The following is a 25,256-nucleotide window of genomic DNA, read 5'->3' as shown; positions in this document are numbered from 1 at the left end:
ATCGATTTGATTCAAGTAATCCCATTTCAAATATGAAAAGCATTTCTAATACTGCTATTTTATATTTCAGATTACGTTCACTTGACTCCTAAATCTGCATCCGAGTGCATATACGAAAGACTGATGGACGGCAAACCCTCTTCATACGAGACTGTACTCTGCAGGTCCCATGTTTTGAATGAAGAGGTATTGAAAAATATCTCTTGATTTAAAAAAATTAATGATATTCTTTTTTATAATTTTGCTTATCGTATACAGAAAATGTTAAGAAAATATTTCGGTTTAAAATAAAGTAAATAAATATGATATCGATAATTCTGATATGACATAAATTACCAAAAAATACATCTTTTGATCATTATATAATATGAAATTAAATTTGCAGTTCTAAAAATACTATATAACAATTACTTAAAAGATGTGTAGCAGTATTTGAGCCTTTTTCTGTCATTAAAATAACTGGTAAAGTAATTTCAAAAATGCTTTTTCATTGAGATCTAATGCAGCATTAATATGCAGTATTAGGTAACTTCTATCCAAAATAGACGAAAAAAAGTTCAATACTACTCTTATTGGCACTTATACAAGAAATCAGCAGAATTGGTGAGAAAATTAACCATTAAAATAAATTACAAAATCTATTTTAATATGAAAAAAGATATTCTGTCATGCATTAGGTAATGAATTATCAAACGTGATCATTAAATATCTCTTTTCTGTTTTTTTCACTGTCAGTGTCTTAATCACTTATATAGAAAATATAGTTCTAAATGGTATCTTTTATTTCTAAAATGAAAACATTTTTTTTTTCGAAGTTCTTTTTAATAGCATCTCAGATATTTTTTCCGTTACTCGTATTCTCAATTCTCAGACGATTTTTTTTCGTTTCAAAAGATTTAATAAATAATTTAATATAACATGAATTTAGAAGAATGACTGTAATAAAATTGGAATAAAAAAACTTAAAAAGCTAAAATAAAAAAGCTTAATTGTAAACCTGTGATTTGTAATATTCTTTCAACTATTAAATTTAAAATATTTGGAAAAGCATAAGAGTGAAAATCTTGACATATTTATATATTTTGTTGGCATTTTATAAAATATCTTCATAATAAAGTTTTAAATTCTAAATTAGCTGAAATGTCAAGTCTTGTTTAGAGAACATTTTTTTTTTTTTGATCTAGAAAAATTCTTTATAAATATTCAGAAAATTTTTTGAGACATTTTACAATAATATCTAATGTAAACATTGAAGTGAACGCTGTGAATCCTTTTGCAAAACTAACAGGAGTGGAAGTGTTTTCGATGCCTTTTCACAAACCCTCAATTAAACGCATTGTAAACTGTAAGTCGTTGGCGAAAACTATAATTACGAAAAAGCTTATTAGATCGTGATTCTTGGAAAGTATTTTTGATCATTAAATACTGTGATTTAGTTATTGTATAAATACTAAAAAAAACAATGTGTAATTTGGACTCCTTTTATTTTCGAACGATTAAAACCGAAATTCGACGAAAAACTACAATTGTAGTCAAAAAATTACAATCGACATTTTATTTATTTAAATCATGGAGTTTTTGAATTATTGCATTTCATGCTTGTTAAAGTACAGACCTATCGACGGTTAATGTCTTGACGGATTTAATTTGAAATTCAATTAATATCTACACATTAGATATTAAGTCTGTTTACCAAATTTTACCCATCTAGTTCTTTTGTGTTTTGTGGGATAGTTTTATATTCTATTGGAAGGATCAGCAGATTTCCTCTGAATGATTTCGTTCCAATTCTTATCGAAATTTAAAAGTTTGAACTAGATATTATGTACAAAATTTTATTCCTCCTATTAATTCAAAGGATGACTGAATTCTCTAGTGCACAGACATTATTCTAAAAATTACGGATTCAGAAAGTTCTAAAATGTGGAGATGCGTCAAAATTCCAAGTTCAAATTTTTTGATGAAGCATTCTGTTTATATATTTCGTATATGAGTAAGTAAAAAAGTATATATTTTTTTAACTTACAAATCGATATTTTTTTTTTAATTTATCAGCATCTCATTGCACATTATAAGAATTATTTAATATTCTTGAAAACATATACAGGGAATCTACTCTAATAACTACTTTCTAATTTGTTAGATATGTGCAAATTTGAGGTTCGAACTCGCAACGTTAGGGTTCATAGAGAGTAACAAAGCCACTAGACAAAAGTGTACACTCCTTTCCGGAAGTTGTTATCTGGCTTATGAAGTTACCACCACAGATATATCTTGATAGTTCCAATTTGTAAAATGTTCCTAAAGGCTTAAAAAATAATATTTTTGTTGCTTTAGTCAATAAATATCCTGCTGAAAGAAAGTCAAAATTTTTATATAGTGTCCCGATCCTATTAATTATGATTAGTAAAATATTCCTGTTGTTTTAACCCTTTCTAGGGCCGTGGGAAGTATGCTTCCCACCAAATTTATCAATCTTTGTATGAAATTATGTAGGTTGACATAAGTTCTAACAAATTTTTTTAGAAAGACAGAAACTTAGATGCTTCAGTTCTTTATCTCACACAAAGTGATGTGTCTTGATTTGTTACTTAATTATTAATTAAACAAATTAATTAATTAATCAAATTAAATTTATCTAATAAGCTAAATGAATCCCTTTTCTTATTCTAATTTCAAACCTCAAAATATTTTAACATAATATGACTAGAAAAAATGGCCCTTTAAAGGGTTAACATATTAAGAAGAAAATGTTTCGCCGTTCTGAGACTAAAATTATCTGAGTTATGAAGCTTTGAATTCCCTTATTATAGTCCAATCAACGGCCGCTTCGAGCAGTCCCTCGTGCTTTCAGGTTATAAAGAAACATAAAGACAAAGTAAGGACACAATGCAGAAACTAGTATTAAGCATTTTATTACATAAAAAAATAATACAATAGTTAGAAGTAATCAGAAGAAATGTTCGAAATTCCGCCCATTGACATTTATGCATGATTGACACCTATGTGCTTGGATTTGCGAACATTTTCAAAAAGTGATAATCGACTAATTGATGTTAGTGAAACGATTCATGATCAACCTACTCAATCGCCGGTTTCAATGAGACGCCCTCGCAGAGCTTGCTTACAGCGCCACCTATTCACTTGTCACCTTGCTTTCTTGTATGATTCTGATTCCCGCTGATGTTTTCTACCTTCACTCCATGTTCTTAAGTGGAGTTTAGTAACACCCTGTATGTTCATCTAAAGGTCCAGAAAATAGCTATAGGTCTACAATTAGAGCAAAACCTTGCATAATACTTTGTTATAATTCGTATCCAAATATTGTGGGGAACACTGAAGAAATTTGAAAAATTACATTCATTATACACCAAAAAACATGAATCAAAATCATTTCATCACTTCCTTTTTATATTTAAATTTCATTAAATTTTTCCTTGATTTGACAAATCTTTAAATAAAATCAAAATCATTACATTTTTATTTTAAAAAAGTTGCGTAAAAATAAATTTGATAGTTCAAGAGCATATATTGCAAGATTACAGCAAAACAGAATGTTTAAATGGTTGGTATATATATCCTAGCTTAATCATTTCTCCTCGACAGCTAGTATATTTTTATAATGCCCAAAATGCAAATTCCAATCATAATCAATGCAAAGATATAAAAAGAAATTTAATTCTTTTAACTCTCGAATAAGTCTCAGCTTAATTTCGGATTTGGAATTCTGAAAGAATTTTCTTTTATAATTTGTATTTCTTAACTCAATAAATAACAAAAATATTTTCCCAAACATGTTATTTTGTATTCTAGAAGCAAAATCCTTTGATATCCAATTTGAAAATACTTCTAAAATCTTTAGATAAACCTTAATAGACTAAGGATTACATATATCAGTGATTGAAGAATTTTTAAAGCAAAATTTAATTGATGATATTTATTTTTAAAAAAAACATTCAAAAGGATTCTTTTTTATTTAATTGGATTTTTAAACTCGAGTAAAAAAAAAAAAAAAAAAAAAAAAAAAAAAACTTGAAAAGTAACTTCGAAATCTTGTTAAGTGCAAAATAACAATCTTGTTTATAATCTTACTTATTTTTTTTTTCTTTTTAAGAAGTAGAAATGAAATGAGTACATCAGAGACTTTCTTGCATTGTTATTCAGATATAAATTATTGATGTTAGATTCAGACAGTGCATCATTTAATGGGCTTATTTTTGCTTCATTTTAAAAAGTGTAATGGAATTCTTATAAACATCTAGCGATCGCCTTTTTATTTTTTTTAATTTACCATTAGTTTATTCTGATTTCCTTATCTCCTTTAAATGCTGCTGTATTATTTGTTTATTTTGACTTTGATAAATCAATTTCTCCAAGGAAATAAGACTATATTTTTACTTTCATTCGAGAAAAAAAATGAATTCAGTGAATTCATGTTTTTAGGCGATGATGATTAAAATAATTAACTTGTTATTAAATTCGTGTCCAAAGCTAATTTCATGAATTTTATTGAAAAACGTTGTGTTTCATTGTTATTTCAATTTTATTTTTGTGTTTCTTTAATCAAATATTTTAAACTCAGCATCAATTCTAAACATTCTTGCAAATGAGGCCCAATTTTAAGTATCAATTTTAATAATTCTTATCAAAATGTTAAGGGGTCACAGTGATCTAGTGGTTAGATCTAGGTTTCAGCACCGGGGATTCCAGGTTCGAGATCCGATTTCATTTAGGATTCACCACAAATAGGGGTGGACCACGGTGAACTAGTGGTAAGGTTTAGGGACAAAAGGCTAATAGGTTCGAGACCCGATTCTACCGAAGAACCGAGTGTAAACGAGTCTGGAGCACATTAAATCCATCGGGGTCAAACTTCATTCCACTGGTGCTGTGTAGAAGTTTGGAGAGAGGAGATACCAGCTCAAGTGTCGTCCTCGTCATCTGACTGAGATTCAAAATTATGAGGACCTTACCAAAATAGCCCTAGTTTCTATTTACGAGACGTTAATATAACTAAACTCAAAAAACCATATTATGAATTTGATGCGTGCTCAATCTGACGGTGTAGAACAAATTTTCTCTCTTGTTGGAGTGAAAAGTACGGAGTATTGATTGCCAACTCAAATGAAGTACTCGTTATTTGACCACGATTCAAAATTACAAGTTTTTGTCCCAAAAATGCCTCTCTCCTTGTTTCATAACGGGACTTTAATATAACAAAGCTAAATTCAAACTGTTCATTGATTCATTTTCATATTGGTTCTAAATAATTATTATGATAAAGGAATTTATAGGAACCAGATAAGTTATATTTCATGAAGTATTAATACCGTGTATCTCGCTTATTGTGATAAAAGTCAATATTATTCCATTCGTATTATCAAAATCCTGTAGTCTCGAATCGGCATATTGAAAAGTACACAAAAATATTCTTTTTGTGGGATCACTACATCGTTTAATATCAAATTTGAAATTTCATGTTCCATTTCAAAGGAGACATCTGGGAATTATCTTTCCCTTGACATGGATTTATATTCTTGTTTGGATTAAAATAATCTACATTGGTTTAAACGAACAGCTAAGCTACCGAATCTGGCTTGAAATTTTGTGTACAATCATAAACTACTGTTGCTTTCGAAAGAGTTACGATAGCAAAATGGATAAAAAATGAGCTTATTTAAGTTTTAAAAACAAAATTGAAATTCTTAACAGGCATAAAAATTTACCAACAATAATTCAACAGAAATCTGTGATGTAATTTAAAATTTCACAGCATCTTCATTGTAAAATTTTGAAAAATCTTGAAATGAATGAAACCATTTGTGAAAAAAGTGAAATGAATCAAACATTTGATATTTCGAAATCCTGCATCGTACAATAAAATGTTTAAAAAAATCAATATAAAAACGATCAATATATAAAAGATCCGGAAATGAATAATTGTCGATAAGGAACAATTAATGAATATTTTTAATTATTATTTTTGAAAAATTTATAGATAGTTTTGAGATAAGTATTTTTCCTTTACCGAAGAGATCACAGTAAGTGGAATCTACTATATTATCCTAAAATTTTATCATTCACAGACTTTGTATTTTTTCACAAACTCATTTATTTGTCAATTATGAAAATAAAGCTTTTAAATAGGCCTGTTTGCTACCCTTCTGTGCCTAGCGGTCCTATGCAGCTACCTAATTTGCCTAGTTAGAAATCTGACAATGGTAGTCATTATGTTAAATGCCAAAACTTGTATAAAATTTTCAATAAAAGCCGTGAACGTGAAGACAGTCTGTCCGTTTATTTATATTATATATATTGTCTTTCCATCAAAGGTGTTGATTTGTATGAAATTTGGATAAGATGCATTGAAAGGCAGACTGCCTGTGTATTTAAAATTACAATATAATAATACAGACTACAACTGTTTTCCTTTAATATACAATTTCATCAAGCGATCTCAAGTACAACTTTGCGACAAAAAGAAGACTTCGAAGAGATACTCCAGATGATTTATGAAATTAAAATTAATGTTGGATGCATATGGTTCACCGATGCGAATCATTTTCCTTTTAAGGACTTATGAAACAAAACTGGTGAATATGGAATATTAAAAACCATATGTATGCCTTGCAAAACCACCGCTCTGTGAAAGTTATAGTCTGGGCTGGAGTGTGCAATAAAAGGATTGTCGTGGCTGGTTCGTGAGTGCTTTCAATAAATAGGCAAATAGAAAACTTAACAGATTTATTTCAGATTCGTTCGAGTTACTCTGCTCAGTAACTCCTTCTCCTCCAAGAGCCAACACTCGAATGACATCACTCTTTTAATTACACTCGCGCTAGTGGTCTAGCGCCATCTATGAACGTTTATTTCCTAACGCTTCAAAATCCAATCACTACAGGGATCATTGGAACCTTTTTCTGGAGAGAACAGATTGATTCATTTCGATATATCGAAATTTTACAATAATTTGTCACCACATTTCAAGTTCTAGAGGATGCACCAGAGAATTCATGATTTATGTTGGATAGGGCCATACCGTCCACTACCCGAGTTTCTTGAGAAATATTTCAGTGGCCGAATCATTGCTCTGAATTATTCCCGAGAAACAGGCGTTGGTATATATTGGCCTCTATATTCCCCGGATCTCAATCCATGTGACTTCTTATTGGGGGACTACTTGAAGAGCACTGTTTACCATAAGAATCCTCAAATGTTGGAATAGCTTGAACAATTCATTTTTGAGATATGTGCATCCGTTTCAGTAGAGACATTTCAAAAACTGACTTCGAACTTTCGATTGCATCATGTAATTACTGTGAAAAGTTACAACATCGCAACCGTTGTATTGTGGTTTGACATCAGTTCATGTTGCACACTTTCATACAATATTTAAAAGATACGATTATATAACTCAATTTCTTTGACTACTTGCCCATTTTGAAGTGTCCCTGTTCGTTCAAAATGTTTGAATAAATTACAGATTTTTTTTTATTTTGATCTGGACTTATTGTAACGTTAAATTTTTGTAGAAAGCTTCACCTTGTCATTTGCTCTGATCGTTAGAATTCCAGTACAATAAAAATGAATCCTGTCGATACTGCTACGTTCAGTGGTGGCGGGGTGGTCTGCTGTACGCAACAAGAACAACAACAAGTACAATAAAAATGCGCTGCTTCAAGGAATACGACATAATGTTCTTCAATTTCCTATCATAACTAATTTCGGATAATATCCTATTATAAAATTTTTTATAATAACTACAACTCCTTTATACGTGGCAGTGATAAAATAAACTGATGAATGAACTTCTAATATTTCCGAGTACTATTTAAAGCTTCATGTGCTTGTGACGCCATCTATAAGCCAATCTTGAAACTATTTCTTCGAATCAGTATGTAGCAAATTCCACCTGTCTGTCTAGAATACCACTTGTTTTATCTTTATGTCTTTCAATGTTTCGCTCCTATGTCATTGTAAATTGGGGGAGTCCTTTATGATATGCACCGTATTTACTTTTCTTAACTATACAGTTTCTCTAAAGATTATAAAGAGATCTATTTCTTTGAGTCCGAAAAACATATCTGTAAAATTATGTCTGTATTTGAACGCAATAACTCAAGAATGTTAATAAACAACAAATGAATCTTGGTGTACGACCTTTATACTAAATATGTAAATTTTTTTCAATCAAATTTTGATCGAAATCCATTCACAGAATTTCAATCAGCCTGGTTATCCTAGTACAAATGAATATAATAAACTACTAAACGTAAAAGGTCAGATAGATAACATTTCGTATACAAATTTGTCATCTTAAATGAAAAACTTATCAAATTGCAAGCAAAATTCATCGAAGAGTTGACTGTCTTTCGATCTCTTATTCCGCATGTATGCAAACGCGATAACTCAAAAACACACCAACTGAAAGAAATTAAATTTGAAATACGACCTTTTTACTGAAATTATGAATTTCTATCAAATTTTGAGATGCCTTTTTTCTTAGAGGCCTTTTTTCAATCTGTTGAAAAAAGGCATCTAAGAAACACATTCGGTTTTCTTCATTATACAAATAAACATAAAACTCTCTTACATGGTGGTCTAAAAATAAAAATCTGAGCACTCGTGGCATTCACAACCTTGCTCAAAGTCCATAACTTTATGTAATGGCTAGAGGGATGGGAAACTTTAAGGGTGACTACTCCACTGATGAATCTTTGAATATAATATGCATGAAGCAGTTATTCTTTGAACTGAGCGATCTATACATAAATGTAAATTTTAAGTCATTTATAAGAAGAAAAAAAAGATTTTGATATCTTATTTAGAAACAAGATAATGATCTGGGAATCTTCAGAATTTGCCGAAGGTGGATTTCTTTTCCTGTAATATAATTGTTTCCAACATAATTCGAAGATAATACTTATATGAGCTTTGTTACATTTTAAGAGAAATATCTGCAAATAATTCTTCTTTTTTTTTGTCATTTATTTCATAAACTATGACAAAAATTATTTATTCCAAATATTTATAAAATTCTTTTGCAAATAATATAATTATCATACTTACAAACATTTTGAAAACAAAATGACAGAAATTCTACAAATATTCAAATAATTATATTTGCCAAACAACAAATCGTACAACCATTTGACATTTCCAATGCAGTACCCGAAGATATTAAATAGAAAATATAATTACATTTAATCTGAACATACAAAGTCAGTTTTCAAACAAAGTATTTTTATACCTGAAAATACCTTGAAGTGCATAAATGGTGACATAAATCATTATTTATTCAAAAATTACCTGAATTAAGCATTCAGCAAATATTTAAATCTAAAATGAGTGAGTTGATTCTCCGAATTCTGATGGCATAAATTTTTAAAAAGCTTTACCGATGGAATTCAAATTTCCAAGTTTATGAATTCTATTACGTTCTGACATATATTAAAGCCAAAACAAATGTTCCATTTTATGTTTAGAATTTCTACATTGAATCATTTAGCACTTCATCCAATTGTAGTTTTATTTTTATTTTTCATTATTTGCTTTCGAAGGTTGCTTATGTATTCTGTTTTGTAATTTCAGGGCATAGAAGTCATTATTCCTGTCATAGAACGGTGACGGTCCCAGACAGTCTAAGACTTTCAACTTCCATCATCATCATCTGAAGACGGTTTCCCCTGTATTGACGTTTCTAACAGATCTCCTCACAGATGAAGACAAGTGCTTTTCGCATGTCATATTCATGTTTCGCCAACGAGAGAAGAGTGCATGCTGGGAGTTTGTGTAAGACAGGTAATGTCAATTTTTTAAATAAAATCATAATCATATTTTCATATTAATTTTTTTGAATAACTCATAAAAAACACATTATTTATGTAGATGATCATTTGAAATTAATATTATTTTGATGAACTAGCTCTTAAAAATTTTCTTGTTTAACGTTTTGCAGCATGAAAAATTGTCCGTGGTATTTTTTTCTAAGATGCATTTTATTATTTTACAATAAATCGTATATGAACATTTTTAGAATGGAAAAACAAGTTTTATTGTAGCATTACATATTTTTGCTATATAACTGGTGGCTATATGTAGCTATCAAAGTTTTATGAAAGCATTTGCAATAATTTTTAAATGTTTATCAAATTTAACTGATAATTATTCAAAAGTTAAAAATTAATTTTGATCTTCGTTTATACCAATTAAATTGTTTCGTGTAAGATACAATGTTTATAAAAGATATGTTTATGTAAGAGACATGAAAATGTTTATAAAAGATATGTTTATGTAAGAGACAAAATGATTTTTATTAAAGATATGTTAATGCAAGAGATAAGATAATTTTATAAAACATATGTTTATGTTGTAGACTAGATAATGTTTCTAAAAAATACATTTATGAAAGATATAAGATAATGTTTCTAAAAGATACATTTATGAAAGATAAGATAATGTTTCTAAAAGATACATTTATGAAAGACATAAGATAATGTTTGTAAAAGATATGTTTATATAAGATACAGCATATAAAAGATATATTCGTAAAATACAATGTTTATATAAGATACAGCATATAAAAGATATATTCGTAAAATACAATGTTTATAAAAGATATGTTTATGTAAGATACTAAACAAAGCTTATAAAAGATATGCTTACATAAGATGCAATGTTTATGAAAGATATAAGATAATGTTTATTAAAGATGTGTTTATGTAAGATACAAGAAAATAAATTTAAAAGATATGTTTACGAAAGATACAAGATAATGTTTGCAAAAGATATGTTTATATAAGATACAAGATAATGTTTCTAAAAGATATGTTTATATAAGATACAAGATAATGTTTCTAAAAGATATGCTTATATAAGATACAAGATAAAGCTAATGAAAAATATGTTTATATAAGATGTAAGTAAATCTTATAAAAGATATATTTACATAATTTTCAAGAAAATGGTTATAGACGTTATTTTTAAGTACGATATAAGATAATATTTATATAAGATAAAAATAAAAGTGTGGAAACATAAATATGCATTCAAGATTTTGTCATGATCCTCCAAAATTGACTCGTTGTTGATAGTTTAGGAAATTCCTGAATCAATTAATAACTCAGATTTCATGCACCTATGAAATTAATTTATATAATATAATTTTCGATTTCTCACCTCGTGGTTTCGCGTTCATTCCTATTTTCTTCTTTGTGCTTCTTCGAGTGAAAAATTCTTACGACCCAACTATTTATTGGCCAGACAGGAGAATCAGGTACATGGCGGACATTCGCGCCAAGTTGTAACTTATCAAAGTCGCCAAATGTGATAACCTTCTTTATCCTTTACTAATAATCCTAAAAGCGAAAAATTAATGCCTCAAAGGCGATAAATCTCCAATTTTCTGCCCGTGCATTTTGAGGCTCCAAAAACCCAAAGCAAAACAACATCATATTCTCACATCATAATAAAGTATTTTACAAATAAATTTATAAATTTTATAAATTACTTAATTCTAGACTTTAGTAGAAACTAAAAGCATCTTAAGAATTATTTTCTGATAAGTGCTTAATTCACTTCTAAAATAATCAAACAATTACTGACCAAAAGTGAATCAAAAATTAACTGCAAAATAATATGCATTATTAAGTCAAAATTTTCGCCAATTTAACTGTTGCTAATAATTAATTTGACAAGTATTTACTTTAATTATTTCCTTTCTATATTTAAGTTTACCAGAGCAAAAATAATTTTTTTTATCCTTATTGCAATCAATTTTATTTGATAATACTTTACATCCGAGATAAATTACACTCTTCAAAAATAAATTCTCTTCATACGTCTAGGTCAACACTCAATCATGGGATTGTTGAAAGCAGAAGCACAAGCAGATTGAAAAATCAATGATTAATGATCATATTTCATAAGCTCTATTTACTCAATATGACTTATGAAAGAGAAGAAGGATTTTCCTTTACAAAACAGCAGCTCGTCTGCTATTTTTTATTGGATTTTTTATGGTGACAAACTGGCAACATTCTGCTGTCCTATATGAATAAAAGAATCCGTAGTCATAGGCTTATGAAATGTTATGAAATTATTCTCCATTTTTTTTCTCTCTTTTATTGAAATTTAATCATTTGAAATGAATTTTGGGGGGCTTTGTCAACCAACTTTAATCAAATCTTGTAACAGTTTTTATGCCAGACTTTTTAGCAACATTGATTAATAGCAGACGATATCATAAATTTTCAAAAGGACGTTTTTTTTAATTCAAAAAAATATCGTTTGCTTTAGATATAAATGTGAATTAAGCATTAAAATAAATGAAGATTTAATAAATTAGTAGATTTTGATATATTACTTTGTCTTCCGGTCTTTTGAAATATTTCGTTGCGTATTATCTTGATTTTATGCAAGGAAACAGATTCAATCATAAAAATATTCAATCAGTTTTTAAAGAATATTTGATTAGCATTTATAATTTAAAATAAAATAGACTAGTTCTAGTTATTCATGTACATAGATATCATATTTTTATTACCAAAAAAGTAACCATATGATTTAAATTGGAAATTCATTATTAAGTACATACTTATAATTTTTGTGATGATATTTAATAAGAAATTCAGAAATATAAGTAATTTTTACTAATTATAATGTATTTTTCCAAATTAGGTTTGAAACATTTTTTATTAGTTAAGGAATATAATATTAATGATTATTTCAAACAGATGCGGATTATTGAATTATTTTTCACGTTTCTTCTATGTCAATGTACAATGCTTTAAATTTCTTTTTTCGAAAAATTTGTATTTTGTATATTATCCTGTGAGAACATGATATTGTTTTGGTTAGGGGGTTTTGAAACTATAAATCGCGTAGGCAATGAATACTGAAGCTCGAAATCGCGGAGGCAATGAATAAAGCATAAATGGCAATTTTCATCATCATCTTTCAATTCCCATAAATTTTTTACCTGCTTTTACCAGTATTGCATTATTATTATGCATGCTTCTTTGACAATAGATGCATTTTTAAAAGGTTAGCCTGCTTTTACCAGCATTGCTTTATTATTACGTATGCTTCTTTGGCAGCAGATGCGTTTTTAAAAGGTTAACGTAAAACTATGACATCATAGCTGTTATTTCAGCGAGTTCGCAAATTGTACAGACTAAGTCTATGGCAAAGGATACCGACGTGCTCTGATTGGTTTAAGCCTTGGCAATGTTTTGGCAAAAAGATGCCAAGATGCTGTATATGTTTTTCCAAAAAAAATGCCATACAGAAATATATTTTTATAAAAATAAATAAAATTTCTGAATTTATCCCCCCCCCCTATTTTTTACGGTTTACATGTAATATTAATCTGGAACACATATACAGCAGAAAAGATCAAATCCTGAAACCTAAATTTAAGAAATATAAAAATTACAATTTATTAAAAATATTTTTGTGTGTGTTTCTTCTTAATATTATTTTGATATAACTAAAAAAAATTAGCAACGAAATCACATATTCCGTTAAAGCTTACATATTTATACGTTTTGGGCATTAAGTATTCATCTCCCCATATGTAGATGATGGGAAAGTAACAAACGTTCAGTAACAAGTTTCAATGACTGTATAAATTATCTAATAAAGGCACGAAAATCATAGAGAAATAAGAATTATTTAATTGCTGCATCATAAGTTCAGTAATTGCTTTCATTTAGTTTTTATACTTCTGTGCATAAACAACATTATTTACTTGCATTACTAGTATTATTAGAAATATTTACTATTATTATTATTAATTTGTGTTAGTAGTATTACTAGTAGTATTTAGAGAAAACAATTATATTAATAAAAATTAGATCGTGTTGATATTCACTCGTATCTTCCATAAAACTAATGAAAGGTACAAGGTTTGAGCCAAATAAGCGAAAACTACACTATCATGAGTGCAAAACATTGCCAAAAAGATGCCAAGGCTTAAACCAATCAGAGCACGTCGGTATCTTTTGCCATAGAGTTAGTCTGTATAATTTGCGAACTCGCATGAATAAAGCATAAATGGCAATTTTCATCATCATCTTTCAATTCCCATAAATTTTTTACCTGCTTTTACCAGTATTGCATTATTATTATGCATGCTTCTTTGACAATAGATGCATTTTCAAAAGGTTAGCCTGCTTTTACCAGCATTACTTTATTATTACGTATGCTTCTTTGACAGCAGATGCGTTTTTAAAAGATTAACGTAAAACTATGACATCATAGCTGTTATTTCATCTCAAAATCGGTCGAGATCCAAAACTTAGTTTGCCAGTTAGAAAAATTGAAAATGAAAGTTTAAAAAAATTATCATTATATATATATATATATATATATATATATATATATATATATATATATATATATATATATATATATATATAATAGAGAGAGAGAAATCTCGTGATTTTTTTTCAAAATCGGTTTAAACTAGTTAATAATAATGTTCTCACGTGATAACTTGAAACTTGCGATCGTGGATTTCATTTTAACTTTAAATTTATAATTATTATTGTTTGTTTGTTTTTATATTATGATGTCATACGCTTAGTAAGAACATTTCCTTATACACTTTGGAATTTTCAGAAATTTTCTTTCAATGAATTATTTTAGTTACATAATAGATTACACAACTTATAAATTCATTTTTATATTACAGGTTGTAAAGAAAAGAATTGTAACTCGACGGCAAGTGTTCAGTGATTCAAGTACATCTTTAAAGCATTGTCTTCTCTGTACCTATGTTCAAGATATCTATTTTTGTAACAATCGAGAAATACTTTTATCATTAAAAAATGTAACTTATTGATTATTGAGATGTTGTACATAATTGAATTTCATTTATTGAAACACTAATAGCAGCTATTCCGCTGGAAATACTGGCTGTGTTTACTTTCAAATAAATCACTTATCCATAACTTATTTGCTCAATAGTCTGCCTTTAAAATATAATTAAGCATCAAATTGTGACAAATATTAAAGCCGTGTTATTTTAATAGCCTTTCATTAATTTTATTTATTGTGTATATGGACACTCTTTCATGAGTCTCATGGCATAATAATTCTATTAAAAACATAGCTGTCTAGATATTTTTCTTCCAACTTACACGCTACTTTAAAAGTATTTTTCTAATCTTCATGTATATTGCACGGATGACAAGCAGACTTTTCTTTCTTTCTTAGTTTTCGAAAATAACAGACAATTAATCAATTAAATATTTGAAACAACATGGAAAACCGTTTTAATTTAATTTCAACAAGGAAATCTGTTGTTAAATTTTTTTAAAAATATATGTTTTTAAAAAAAAATGTCAAAATTTAGAAAAAAAATCACACTACTATGGAATTGACATTATTAAAAAAATTTTTTAATTTTTAATCGATGCATTTTTTTTCTTTTTTAATAGATCTATTTTGAGAAGCTGACGTTAGAAAACGACAAAAACTCTCCTAATTTTTACTTTAAATTCTAATTAAAGTTTCAAAAATTGTACATTTGCTAAATCAACGTCATATGATGTGTCTTGCAGCACCCTAGCATACACAAATATGGGAACGCAGACTGGTACAGACATACCTACACTTTTGGTAATTTTTTTTAGATAAGAAAAGTGAATATGTGTTCCGGTGTTTTAGAGCTTTGAAGGTCTGACCAAAAGCTACCAAATTTTGTACAAAATATACTTTTGAGTGTAAAAATGGGCACCTTCACTGACTTTTTTAAAATTTTAATTAATTGAATATTAACTGAGATTTTGACGATTTTCCAAATAAATTTTATACAACTTTTAAATGTTTTTTTAAATTAATTTTGTCAGTGAAATTGCTGTACAAATTTTTCCTAGATTTTCCCAATTTTTAAAAACAGATATTTTTACATAACTTTTAACTATGGAGGGCTTTATTGCGATGAAATTCAAACCGCTTTCATTATTTCCGTCAAATATTCATTCACGTGAGTTTCTTCCGTTGATGAAGTCTCCGAAGTTTACTGAAGAAGAAGTCTCCCGAATATACCTCAGGAATTCTTGCACCTTTCTTTAAGTATTGAGTTCTCTTAGAGCTCCCAAAGAAAATCCAAACAAATTTGATTTGTATGTGTGTGCACGTGTGTGTGTGTGTGTGTGTGTCAACTCCTCGAGAATATGTGGCATCATTGAAATTTTTCAAGTAACAGAGAATATTTTATCTTTAACCCTCTTTTTACCAACGATACTTAAAAATACAGTTTTAAATTAGATTGATAATTTCGTAATATGGCAATTTTTTTTAAGTTATTCGGAAGAAGAATGAAAACTTAGCAGAAAATAAAAATCTTTAAGTAATTAATTTAATTAATTATACTATTTTTAATTAATTAAAAATTATACTATTATACTATTAATTATACTATTTTATTAATTAAAAAAATTCTGCACTAAATTTAACTAATGTTGCAAAAATAAAACTGAAAAATTAATAGTAAAATAATTTGGTATATAAAGGGTTAAATCAGAAACAAAGGTGTTTTAATATTACGAAGTTCCGCAGCTACAAAATTCAGATAAATGAAAGAATAAACGCGGCAAACAACTTAAAAATTAAGAAAAAAAATCACTTAAAATGAGAAGAAAGAAATGAACATTAAAATCCAAGTATTTTATCACTTCTCGAATAATAAAGTCGGTAAAAAGATCAAAACATTGTTACAGTTTTAAATTTCTCCCTCACTCGTGTACATTGTACCTAATGTATGTGATCTGATATGCAAAATTAACCCACTTCCATCCATTTCAGGAATTAATTTTACCAAAAAAAAAATAGCATCAAACTTATGAATTATGGAAATGTGGGAATCAGTTTTGCAAAATACAGCAATAAGATAATCAGTTTTCGAAATGCATTAATTACAAGTAATTTTGAGCAAATATTGCATTCGAATTTATTTTTAATTTATGTTTTGAGAAAGTTACTTGTAGAAATCTTTATTTTGCAGTTGTTTCTCAATTTTATTATTGCGTCAAAAACTTTTTGTCATGCAGATATGAACAATTTATTAAACGTTTAAACTATTATGAAGACCAATCGATGATTTTTATCATTATTATATCGATTTTTTTTTTATTTCTTGCTTTCTTAAATGCTGCAATTCGATTTTTTTTTCTTTTGTTTCTTCTTTAATTATTACAGATTCATTTTGTTAATTTGTTCTTTTTTTTTCTTTATTATCATTTTTTTTTCATTACGCTTCTTTAATTGCTGGAGGTCGATTTTTTCGATTTATTGTTTCATTAATTTGGTTGCAACAACCGATTTTTTTTTAATTGTTGCAAATAAACTTCAAAAGCGTTGATGTCGAAACATATTAACAGCATTAATGTTTTAACATCACTCTTCAAAAAGAAAATGTGTGAGTTTTGTTTATTCTTACACACTGCATAAAAAAAAGTAGAAAGACAGTCGTTTTCTGTAAATATTCTTTTATAATTTTATCCTGACTGATAGATTCTTATGTAGGTTTTATTTAACAATGTTTTCTTTATTTTCATTTAAAAATGGAATACCTACCACTATTTGTAATTAGAAAGACGAGATTATATGATTTACATTGAGTAAAAAAAGGAGACGGACACCTACTACATTTTTTTATTTGGTGGAATTTGCACGAAGAGAAAAGTAAGTATATGCTTTTTTTAACTGTTTTTTCTCAGAGAAACGTATTTTAAAAATTTCACTGATGATTTAATTTCAGAATGCCTAGAGGCATATCCTTAAAGGATTTTCAAAAGGGTCAAATTGATACACATAAAAATAAAGGTAAAGGTATTAGAGAGATCGCTCGTATACTCCACGACAGCACTAACTTTATTAAAAATCGAAACAGAAACGGAATAAGGAAGAAGACTGGTGGCCCTAAAAAGTTAATGCTTCGTGATGAAAGAAAATTTGCTTATGAGCTTAAAAAGAGTAGTGGAAGGGTTGCGAAAGTTCGAAATCAAGCAGGACTTATTCATGTGTCTAAGAAAACAATATACACTACATCCAAAGGTCCAAAAGACTCGTTTACAAAAAAAAGGGGGGGGGACATCATCCTAAGTGGAAACAAAAACATATTAATAATCGTTTGTATTGGGCTAAGGAACACATGTCATGGACCACAGAAAGGACTTCTGTGATATTTTCAGACGAAAAAAAATTTGACTTAGTTAATCCAGACGGTTATCAATACTACTGGCATTGTCTGAAGAAGGCAGAACAATATTATTCAACTAGACAAATAAGAGAAGGAATTTTGATGGTCTGGTTAGAAATTGGTTATGGAGGAAAAACAATTTTGGTCTTTCTGAATGGTACGCAGAAGCATACAGACTACATAAATGTTCTGAATTCTGAGCTTCTTCCTTATGGCTCCGAATTAGGAGGAGAACAGTGGATGTTTCAACAAGATGGAGCCTTAATCCACATCGCTAATGAGAAATTGTTCACTGCAAATACTGTGCAGGTTTTACCATGGACAGCTAAAAGCCCCGATCTGAATACAGTATAAAATATCTGGGCAATACTTGTTCGTCGAATATACGCTGGTAGTAAGCAGTTTCAATCGCTCTCTGAGCTTCGAGTGGCATTAAATACCTCATGGTATAATTTTTGTCAAACAGAAATCCAATCTTTGTACGATTCACTTCCAAACAGAATATCGAAGTCATAAAAGCTAATGGAAAGAGTATTCCTTACTGAAACAGCTTATATTTTGTTCTTTTAATAACTGTCCTTCTACTTTTTTGACAGGGTTTCAAGTGAAAGAAACAGTTTTTGTTGTCATTTATACTTTATTTTTGAACATCATGGTAATTATAGTAATATTTTTTGGTGAATGATCTAAAAAATAATTCTCATAAAAATAATTGCAGTAAAAATTAAAAAATCCTTTTTTTTTTATCTAGTATTCTTCTTTCTTTTTTTCTTTTTTTATTCAGTGTATATGAAAAATTGCTTACAAGTCTAAAAAAATTTTTTCAGCACACCTTGAATAAGAAAAGGTTAAAAGCATGGTAAAGATATAATTATTTATTGTTTTCTATTTTTTAACTTTTATAAAGAAAATGTTAAACTACATACATATAAATAATTATAGTCAGATTATGCATATCAGCGTGTATGATTCCATAAATTATAACACACAAAAAAGCAATAAAGTTCAAATGCCCATAAACAACATTTTGGGTTTTATATACAATATTCTTAATTTCAATGCGAACATTAAGGTAGGTAATTACGTAAAAAAATCTATTTTTTTGTGAAATAATATTTTTTTTGCTTAATTTTCTTATTGTTTGAATAGATATTTTTATAAAACAGTTAGAATTTTGTTTCAAAACTAAATTTTGGGAAGTTACACTGATTTTAATATTTGCGTTTGCATAATTTTGAAGCCATTTTATATCTTTAAAAGCTATTTTCTCAAATTTTTATCTTTGACAGAATTTTCTTACGGTAAACATCATAAATTAAAATCGAATGCATATTTTCTGTTAGGTATAATAATTTTTAAATACGTTCTGCAGTTTTTGAACTAGAGAATAAGTTATCTATTTGTTTAGAAAATTTTTAGAGTTGTTTTAGTGGTTCATAATGTGAAAAAAATGAAACTTTCGTGTTATTTATAAGTCTAAACCCATTATTTTAAGAATGGATAGAAATATGCATTGTTTCATTGTTTAGTTCAGGAACTTTATAATAAGTTTCTTAAACTATCTGAAAAAATTTTAACAAATTTGACAAACTTCTAAACTAGAAGAACTTTACTTTATACCTCTTTCCAGCCAAAAAAACATGGTTCTGATATGCACAGTTTCATTTTCCAAAATTTATATATATCAAATTTGGAGCTTTGGGTCTTATGGTTCCTATAAAGGGCCAAAACACACACATGCATATATCTTTATTATTAATAAGGATAATTTGAAGTATTCAAAAAATAATGCTATAAAAATCAATATTTTAAACACAATAATAGATAAACTTTTCCATTTATATTTAACCAATGGCAAAAAATTAAAAATTTTAAAATTATATAAAATAAGAAACGTCTTTAGAAATATTCCACTCACATTCCTTAATGTCTAGCGAATTCAAATTATTAATTTCCTCAACATCTTTTTATCGCCTTACAATCAAGATAATGTTCTTCATTTGACGTCAATAAAAATATTCTCCGCTCACGTGCCCGTTTTTTCATTCTAAGTCAAAATACTTCTCTATACGTTAATTCTGATGTTTCATATGGATGAAAACGTATCTATTATTTAAATCAAATCAAAATTCTTTCCGTTTGAAAGATGGAGGTTTCGTTGAATGGCGCGATATACATTTTGATTTTCTTATCGTTGCAGTGACAATTTTATTGTAATATTTTATGATATCGTTTTCATTATAAAATCTCTAACGGTTGCAATAAGAAAATGAAATCTCTTTGCTCGTTGGTTTTCGCTTTTAACGTTCGGTTTTATATTTATTAACTATTTACATCAATATTTATTAACTGTTATTTATATTTATTAACTATTCATTAACAGGATGCACATTAATTTAGCTGGTTTAAGTTACTATTATAAGTGCTAATCGGATCAATTTCAAAATTTTCACTCACATATTGAAATGTATAAGTTCGGCGATTCTGAGCTATAAAAAAATAAATTCTAAAACCGTCGTATAATTTCCTAGGAGTTTTGATTAAAAAAAGTCAAATTAATATTTTAAAAGCATTGAACATGATAATTTAAATTCTATAAACCCTTTAATTTGAAATTTTGTTCTTTTATTTTGAATATGGATCAAATTTATCCAATATTGCTCATTGTTCATCTTGATGGAGAGAAGACATTATCTGAATAGATACACTTAAGAAAAACAGTCAAAATGGTTGTCCTAATCTTATTTGGGTTTTTTTTTCATTATGTAATTAGATACTCTATGAATTAAATTAAAAATTCATAGAGTGTTTAAAACGGTTGGAGATTGTGTAATTTCTACAATTGAATAACAGCGTCTTCAAATGATTTAATTTTAACTTATTTAATTCGATGCTCATGACATATGGGTATGATGATTAAAGATTATAATCCTATTTACCATTTAACTGATTTGTCCCTACCCTGTTCTTGTATCATGTTATCATATTTTTAATCTTTCAAACAATAAATTAAATCAGAAAATTTATAGCTCGATGCAAATGTATGTGCAATTCATGTTGTTGTTTCTTATGGCACTTGCCATGGACAAGCCCGCTGTTCGAAGACAGACGATTTAAGCCTGAGGGGGAGCGCCTCTTGCTTCTATAGTAGCGCCACCTAGGGCCAAGAGAACGACTTTAGCTACACACAGGTCACAACCCTTTTTAGAGGGCGGACTTCATTTACTCATCCACAGATCGTAATTTAGACCTGAATCAGAGAACGATCACCCCTGATCCAGTACCCCCAGTGGTATTACTCTCGACATGGAGGACTTTGTGACCACGACAGATTTATACGTGCGTTAGCCACCAAGCACGAGGGGAATCTTCGGTCGGCGAGGTTCGAACTCGTAACCTGAGGGACGTGAATCCAACGTTCTACCAACCCAGCCTGTGTGCAATTCATAATTATATCAAGCACTCTTTGACAAAAAAATCAACAAAAGGTTTCCAAATAGAGAGTAAACCATTTCTATGAAAGGAGGAGTCATCTAATTATATAGAAAAGAAAGTAAAACTACGAAGTGGTCAATAACTACAATAAATTTACGAGATCATGCAAATCTAGTCAAAACTCTTAACACAAGTAATATTAAAGCTGTGACCACTATTCGATAATTTGGAACGTACCAAATATTATCCTGTGGAGCTGTCAAAAAATTAATGAAATAATAATATTAAAAAGTCCTATTTTTAACCCTTTAATTGGTGTAATAGTTATTACAAACTCCAAATTGATTAACTGGTACTTGTTTATTTTTATGCCCCCCGTGACAAAACGCCACAAAATATAAATCATCTTGGCGAAATCTTGGTATCTTATGTATAATGGAATTTGGCTATCTTGGCGAAATCTGAAAATCACCAGGGGGCCGTGGTGGCAAGGTATCGGCTTGTGAGCCGTAGGGTTTCAGATTCGAGACCCCATTCCACCGAAGAACTGCCGAGTAAGGGGGTTTGTTGCACGATAAATCCGTCAGAGCCAAACGTACTCCCGTTGGTGTGGTGTGGAGAGGAGGGTGCCAACTCAGGTGTCGTCCTCGTCATCTGACCGTGGTTCAAAATGACGAGGTCCGTCCCAAAATAGCCCTAGTGTTGCTTTAAAACGGGACGTTAATATAACTAAACTAAACTGAACTGAAAATCACCAACAAAACCCGGGAAGGGAACTATCTTTGCAAAATTTTGACATTGAATATATAATGAAGCTTGGTGATCTTGGAGTAATCTGAAAACGTCCAAGTCCTGGAGGCCTTAAAAATAAACAAAGTCGATCCAGCTTCGTCAGACAAAAAAGAAATTTTTATCCAAATATTAAATTATTTTTATTTAAATTAGGCTTTTGATTAATTATTCACTTCATAGAACAAGTGAAAGAAATCGAATTTTTTTCTGAAGTTTTGAACTCAAGTTTTATTCTGAAAATTCGAAACTCTCGTCTACCTTTATTGGCATGAAAACTGAAAACGCTTCAGACTTGATTCTCTTTTTTATTATTATTATTTCTTCTTTATTATATAACAACGATAACATGCATGCAGAAAATGTATTTAATTTCTTTGCAATACTATTAAATATAAATCGACTAATCGAAAGAATGAAAATATCACTTTAAAATGCAGAAAAAAGAGAAATGTATAGTGTAGATACAATTATGGAATAAATCGACTTACAGGTATTTGTTTATTTTTACAGTCCCCCAGATTTACTCGTAATTTCCAGATTACGCCAAGATTGCCAAACTATTTTATATCTAATCTGCTACGATTTGCCAAAATATATGCTTTCCCAAGTTTACTGGACGATTTTCGAATAACGCCAAGATCGTCAAGTTAATAACTTTACTTGGCGATTTTCAAATTACACTTAAATCGCTAATGCCGAATTGCCAAGTTGGCAATAGTTTGCATTTTTTTGGCTATTTGTCGAAGGGGCACGTAAAAATAAACAAGTACTGACTTCAGAGATGCGACTTTATAGAAACGAGGCGATTCTTTTGAACTTCCATATTTCTGTTTAGTTTAGTAGTGTTTTTTTAATAGAAAATATAAACTTCAGTAAGTACTTCCCTCTTTATTATTTCCGCATTTAACTTTTATTTTTTTCTTTGTGATAATGTGTTATTAGAACAAATTTTAAAATTTATTTTCTTCTATAATCAATCCAATTATCATTTTCTGTATCCATGTTATACTCAAAACAAATATACAGTAGGCAATAAATAAGGAATATTTGTGGGGTAGCAAGTACACAATAGAATTCTTTTAATTTAGCTTATCAAATTATGGTATTTTTGTGCGATTAAAATATGAAAATAAATAACATTTTATAATAAAAATAAAAAAAATTTCCTTTCTTGTCCAGTTTAAGATTATAAATTTTTTACTGCACTTTTAGGAAGTTAAAAATATTACAATAAAAAAGTATTTTTAAGTATTGTCATTTTTTCCGACGTTATAAAAAAGCAATTTTGTAAACAGTTAACAAACTATTCACTACAAAAATTACTTATAGAATTTTTCGAAAATCGGCGTTTTTAATGGACATTCTAACTCAATATGAATAATTTTCATATTTGCAAATTGTTTCAAAATGTATATAATTAATGCATACCAATATATACATACTACTAATTCGCACTAAAATTATTTTGAAATGCATCTCACAAATTGGATGAAATCTTTCCAAATATGCCCATATATGCATGAATTTAGACTAAGTATGTTTTGTATGCATACTAATAGGAATTAAACACTTTTCTAATGCATACCAATAAATTGGGATTAATTATTTTTCAAAAGGCTTGCATAAATTGCTTCATACAATTAACTAAATTTGCTTCAATGTGTATAATAAATTAGAACTAAAATTATTTAGAAGTGTATAACAAATTATGCGAATTAGGAATATATATATCATGAATTCAGATTAAAATCATTTCGCAATATATAGCATAAATTTGGATTAAAAGTTTTTCGAAGCGACTGAATATGAATTTGGACTAAAATTATTTCAAAGTATATGGATTAAATCGGGTTAAAATTATTTTGAAATTTTTGAATTTCGATTAAAATTGTTTTGAATTGTAAGAACATTAAATTCTAACTAAAACGTTTTCGAAATTTGTAGGACAAATTCAGTCATTATTTCAGATTGTAAAATATAAATTCGTATTCAATTAGTTTTAAATATATACTGTAAACTCGGACTAAAATAATTTCTAAGTATATATCATTTATTCGGACAGAAAGTTTCTCTTATTTCTTGAAATCAATGGAGCTAATTTATTACTTTGAAAACTGTATTTATTAAATCTTATTCATCAAAATATAGTTTTAGCGCTGAACTAAAAACTTCTGAAATTACTTCTCAGATTCCAAGTAAATGGTTCTCCCATTTGCTCTCAAACAAACTTTCCGGAACATTGCGCAAATTGCATTCAAATAAAATGGAACTGGAAAAATCATCAGGAAAACTCTTGATCTATGATTCGAAATAAACAGTTTCTTCTTTCATTTCTAAAATATAACCGTTTCAAAGATGTTATAATCACTTAGTGCATTTGTCAGGATTCCGAAGAAACGAATGAAACACCTCAAAAGTGCAATTCAATTTCAAACGAAATAGAAGACTGTATTTTTAGTACTAAAAAGAATCATCAAGTTAATGAGCCGTATAACTAATTACAGAGCTTTTTGTAACGGAACTAGGCAAGGATTAATAACCATTCAATATTATTGGAAAAGAGTTCTCTGGTCTCTTGAAAATATTGACTCTTTTTCGAGCAGGTTCATTGTCCTCTGCTACATCCAATTAGCAGGAGGTTTTTTTCTGACGATTCTAATTAGTCGATTCTAGTTAAAAACTGGAAAAAGCGTGAAAAACACAGTTTTTATATTTAAAATTGAAACCTAAGTTTATTAGTAAATCCCTGCTATATCAGTTCTTTGTGAAATAATAAAATTTCTGGTGAATAATTTAAATTATAATTTTGTTTTTCGGTTAA

At 28.5% G+C, this 25,256-nt stretch overlaps 1 protein-coding gene across 1 annotated transcript in view; it reads left to right on the top strand.

Moving 5' to 3' along the window:
• Positions 1 to 14,810, top strand: part of LOC129984235 (hemicentin-1-like) — a 769,108-nt gene extending 754,298 nt beyond the window's left edge. Inside the window, exons 13-15 of the mRNA XM_056094068.1 lie at positions 71 to 186; positions 9,592 to 9,801; positions 14,696 to 14,810. Of these exons, the coding sequence (XP_055950043.1) occupies positions 71 to 186; positions 9,592 to 9,627 (152 nt within the window). The 3' untranslated portion in view covers positions 9,628 to 9,801; positions 14,696 to 14,810. The remainder of the gene's footprint in view (positions 1 to 70; positions 187 to 9,591; positions 9,802 to 14,695) is intronic.
• Positions 14,811 to 25,256: the final 10,446 nt, after the last annotated feature.

This window comes from Argiope bruennichi, chromosome 9, assembly GCF_947563725.1.
Source record: "Argiope bruennichi chromosome 9, qqArgBrue1.1, whole genome shotgun sequence".
NCBI lineage: Eukaryota > Metazoa > Arthropoda > Arachnida > Araneae > Araneidae > Argiope > Argiope bruennichi.
The sequence above is the reverse complement of the archived record's forward strand: the minus strand, read 5'-3'. Positions and strand labels throughout refer to the sequence as shown.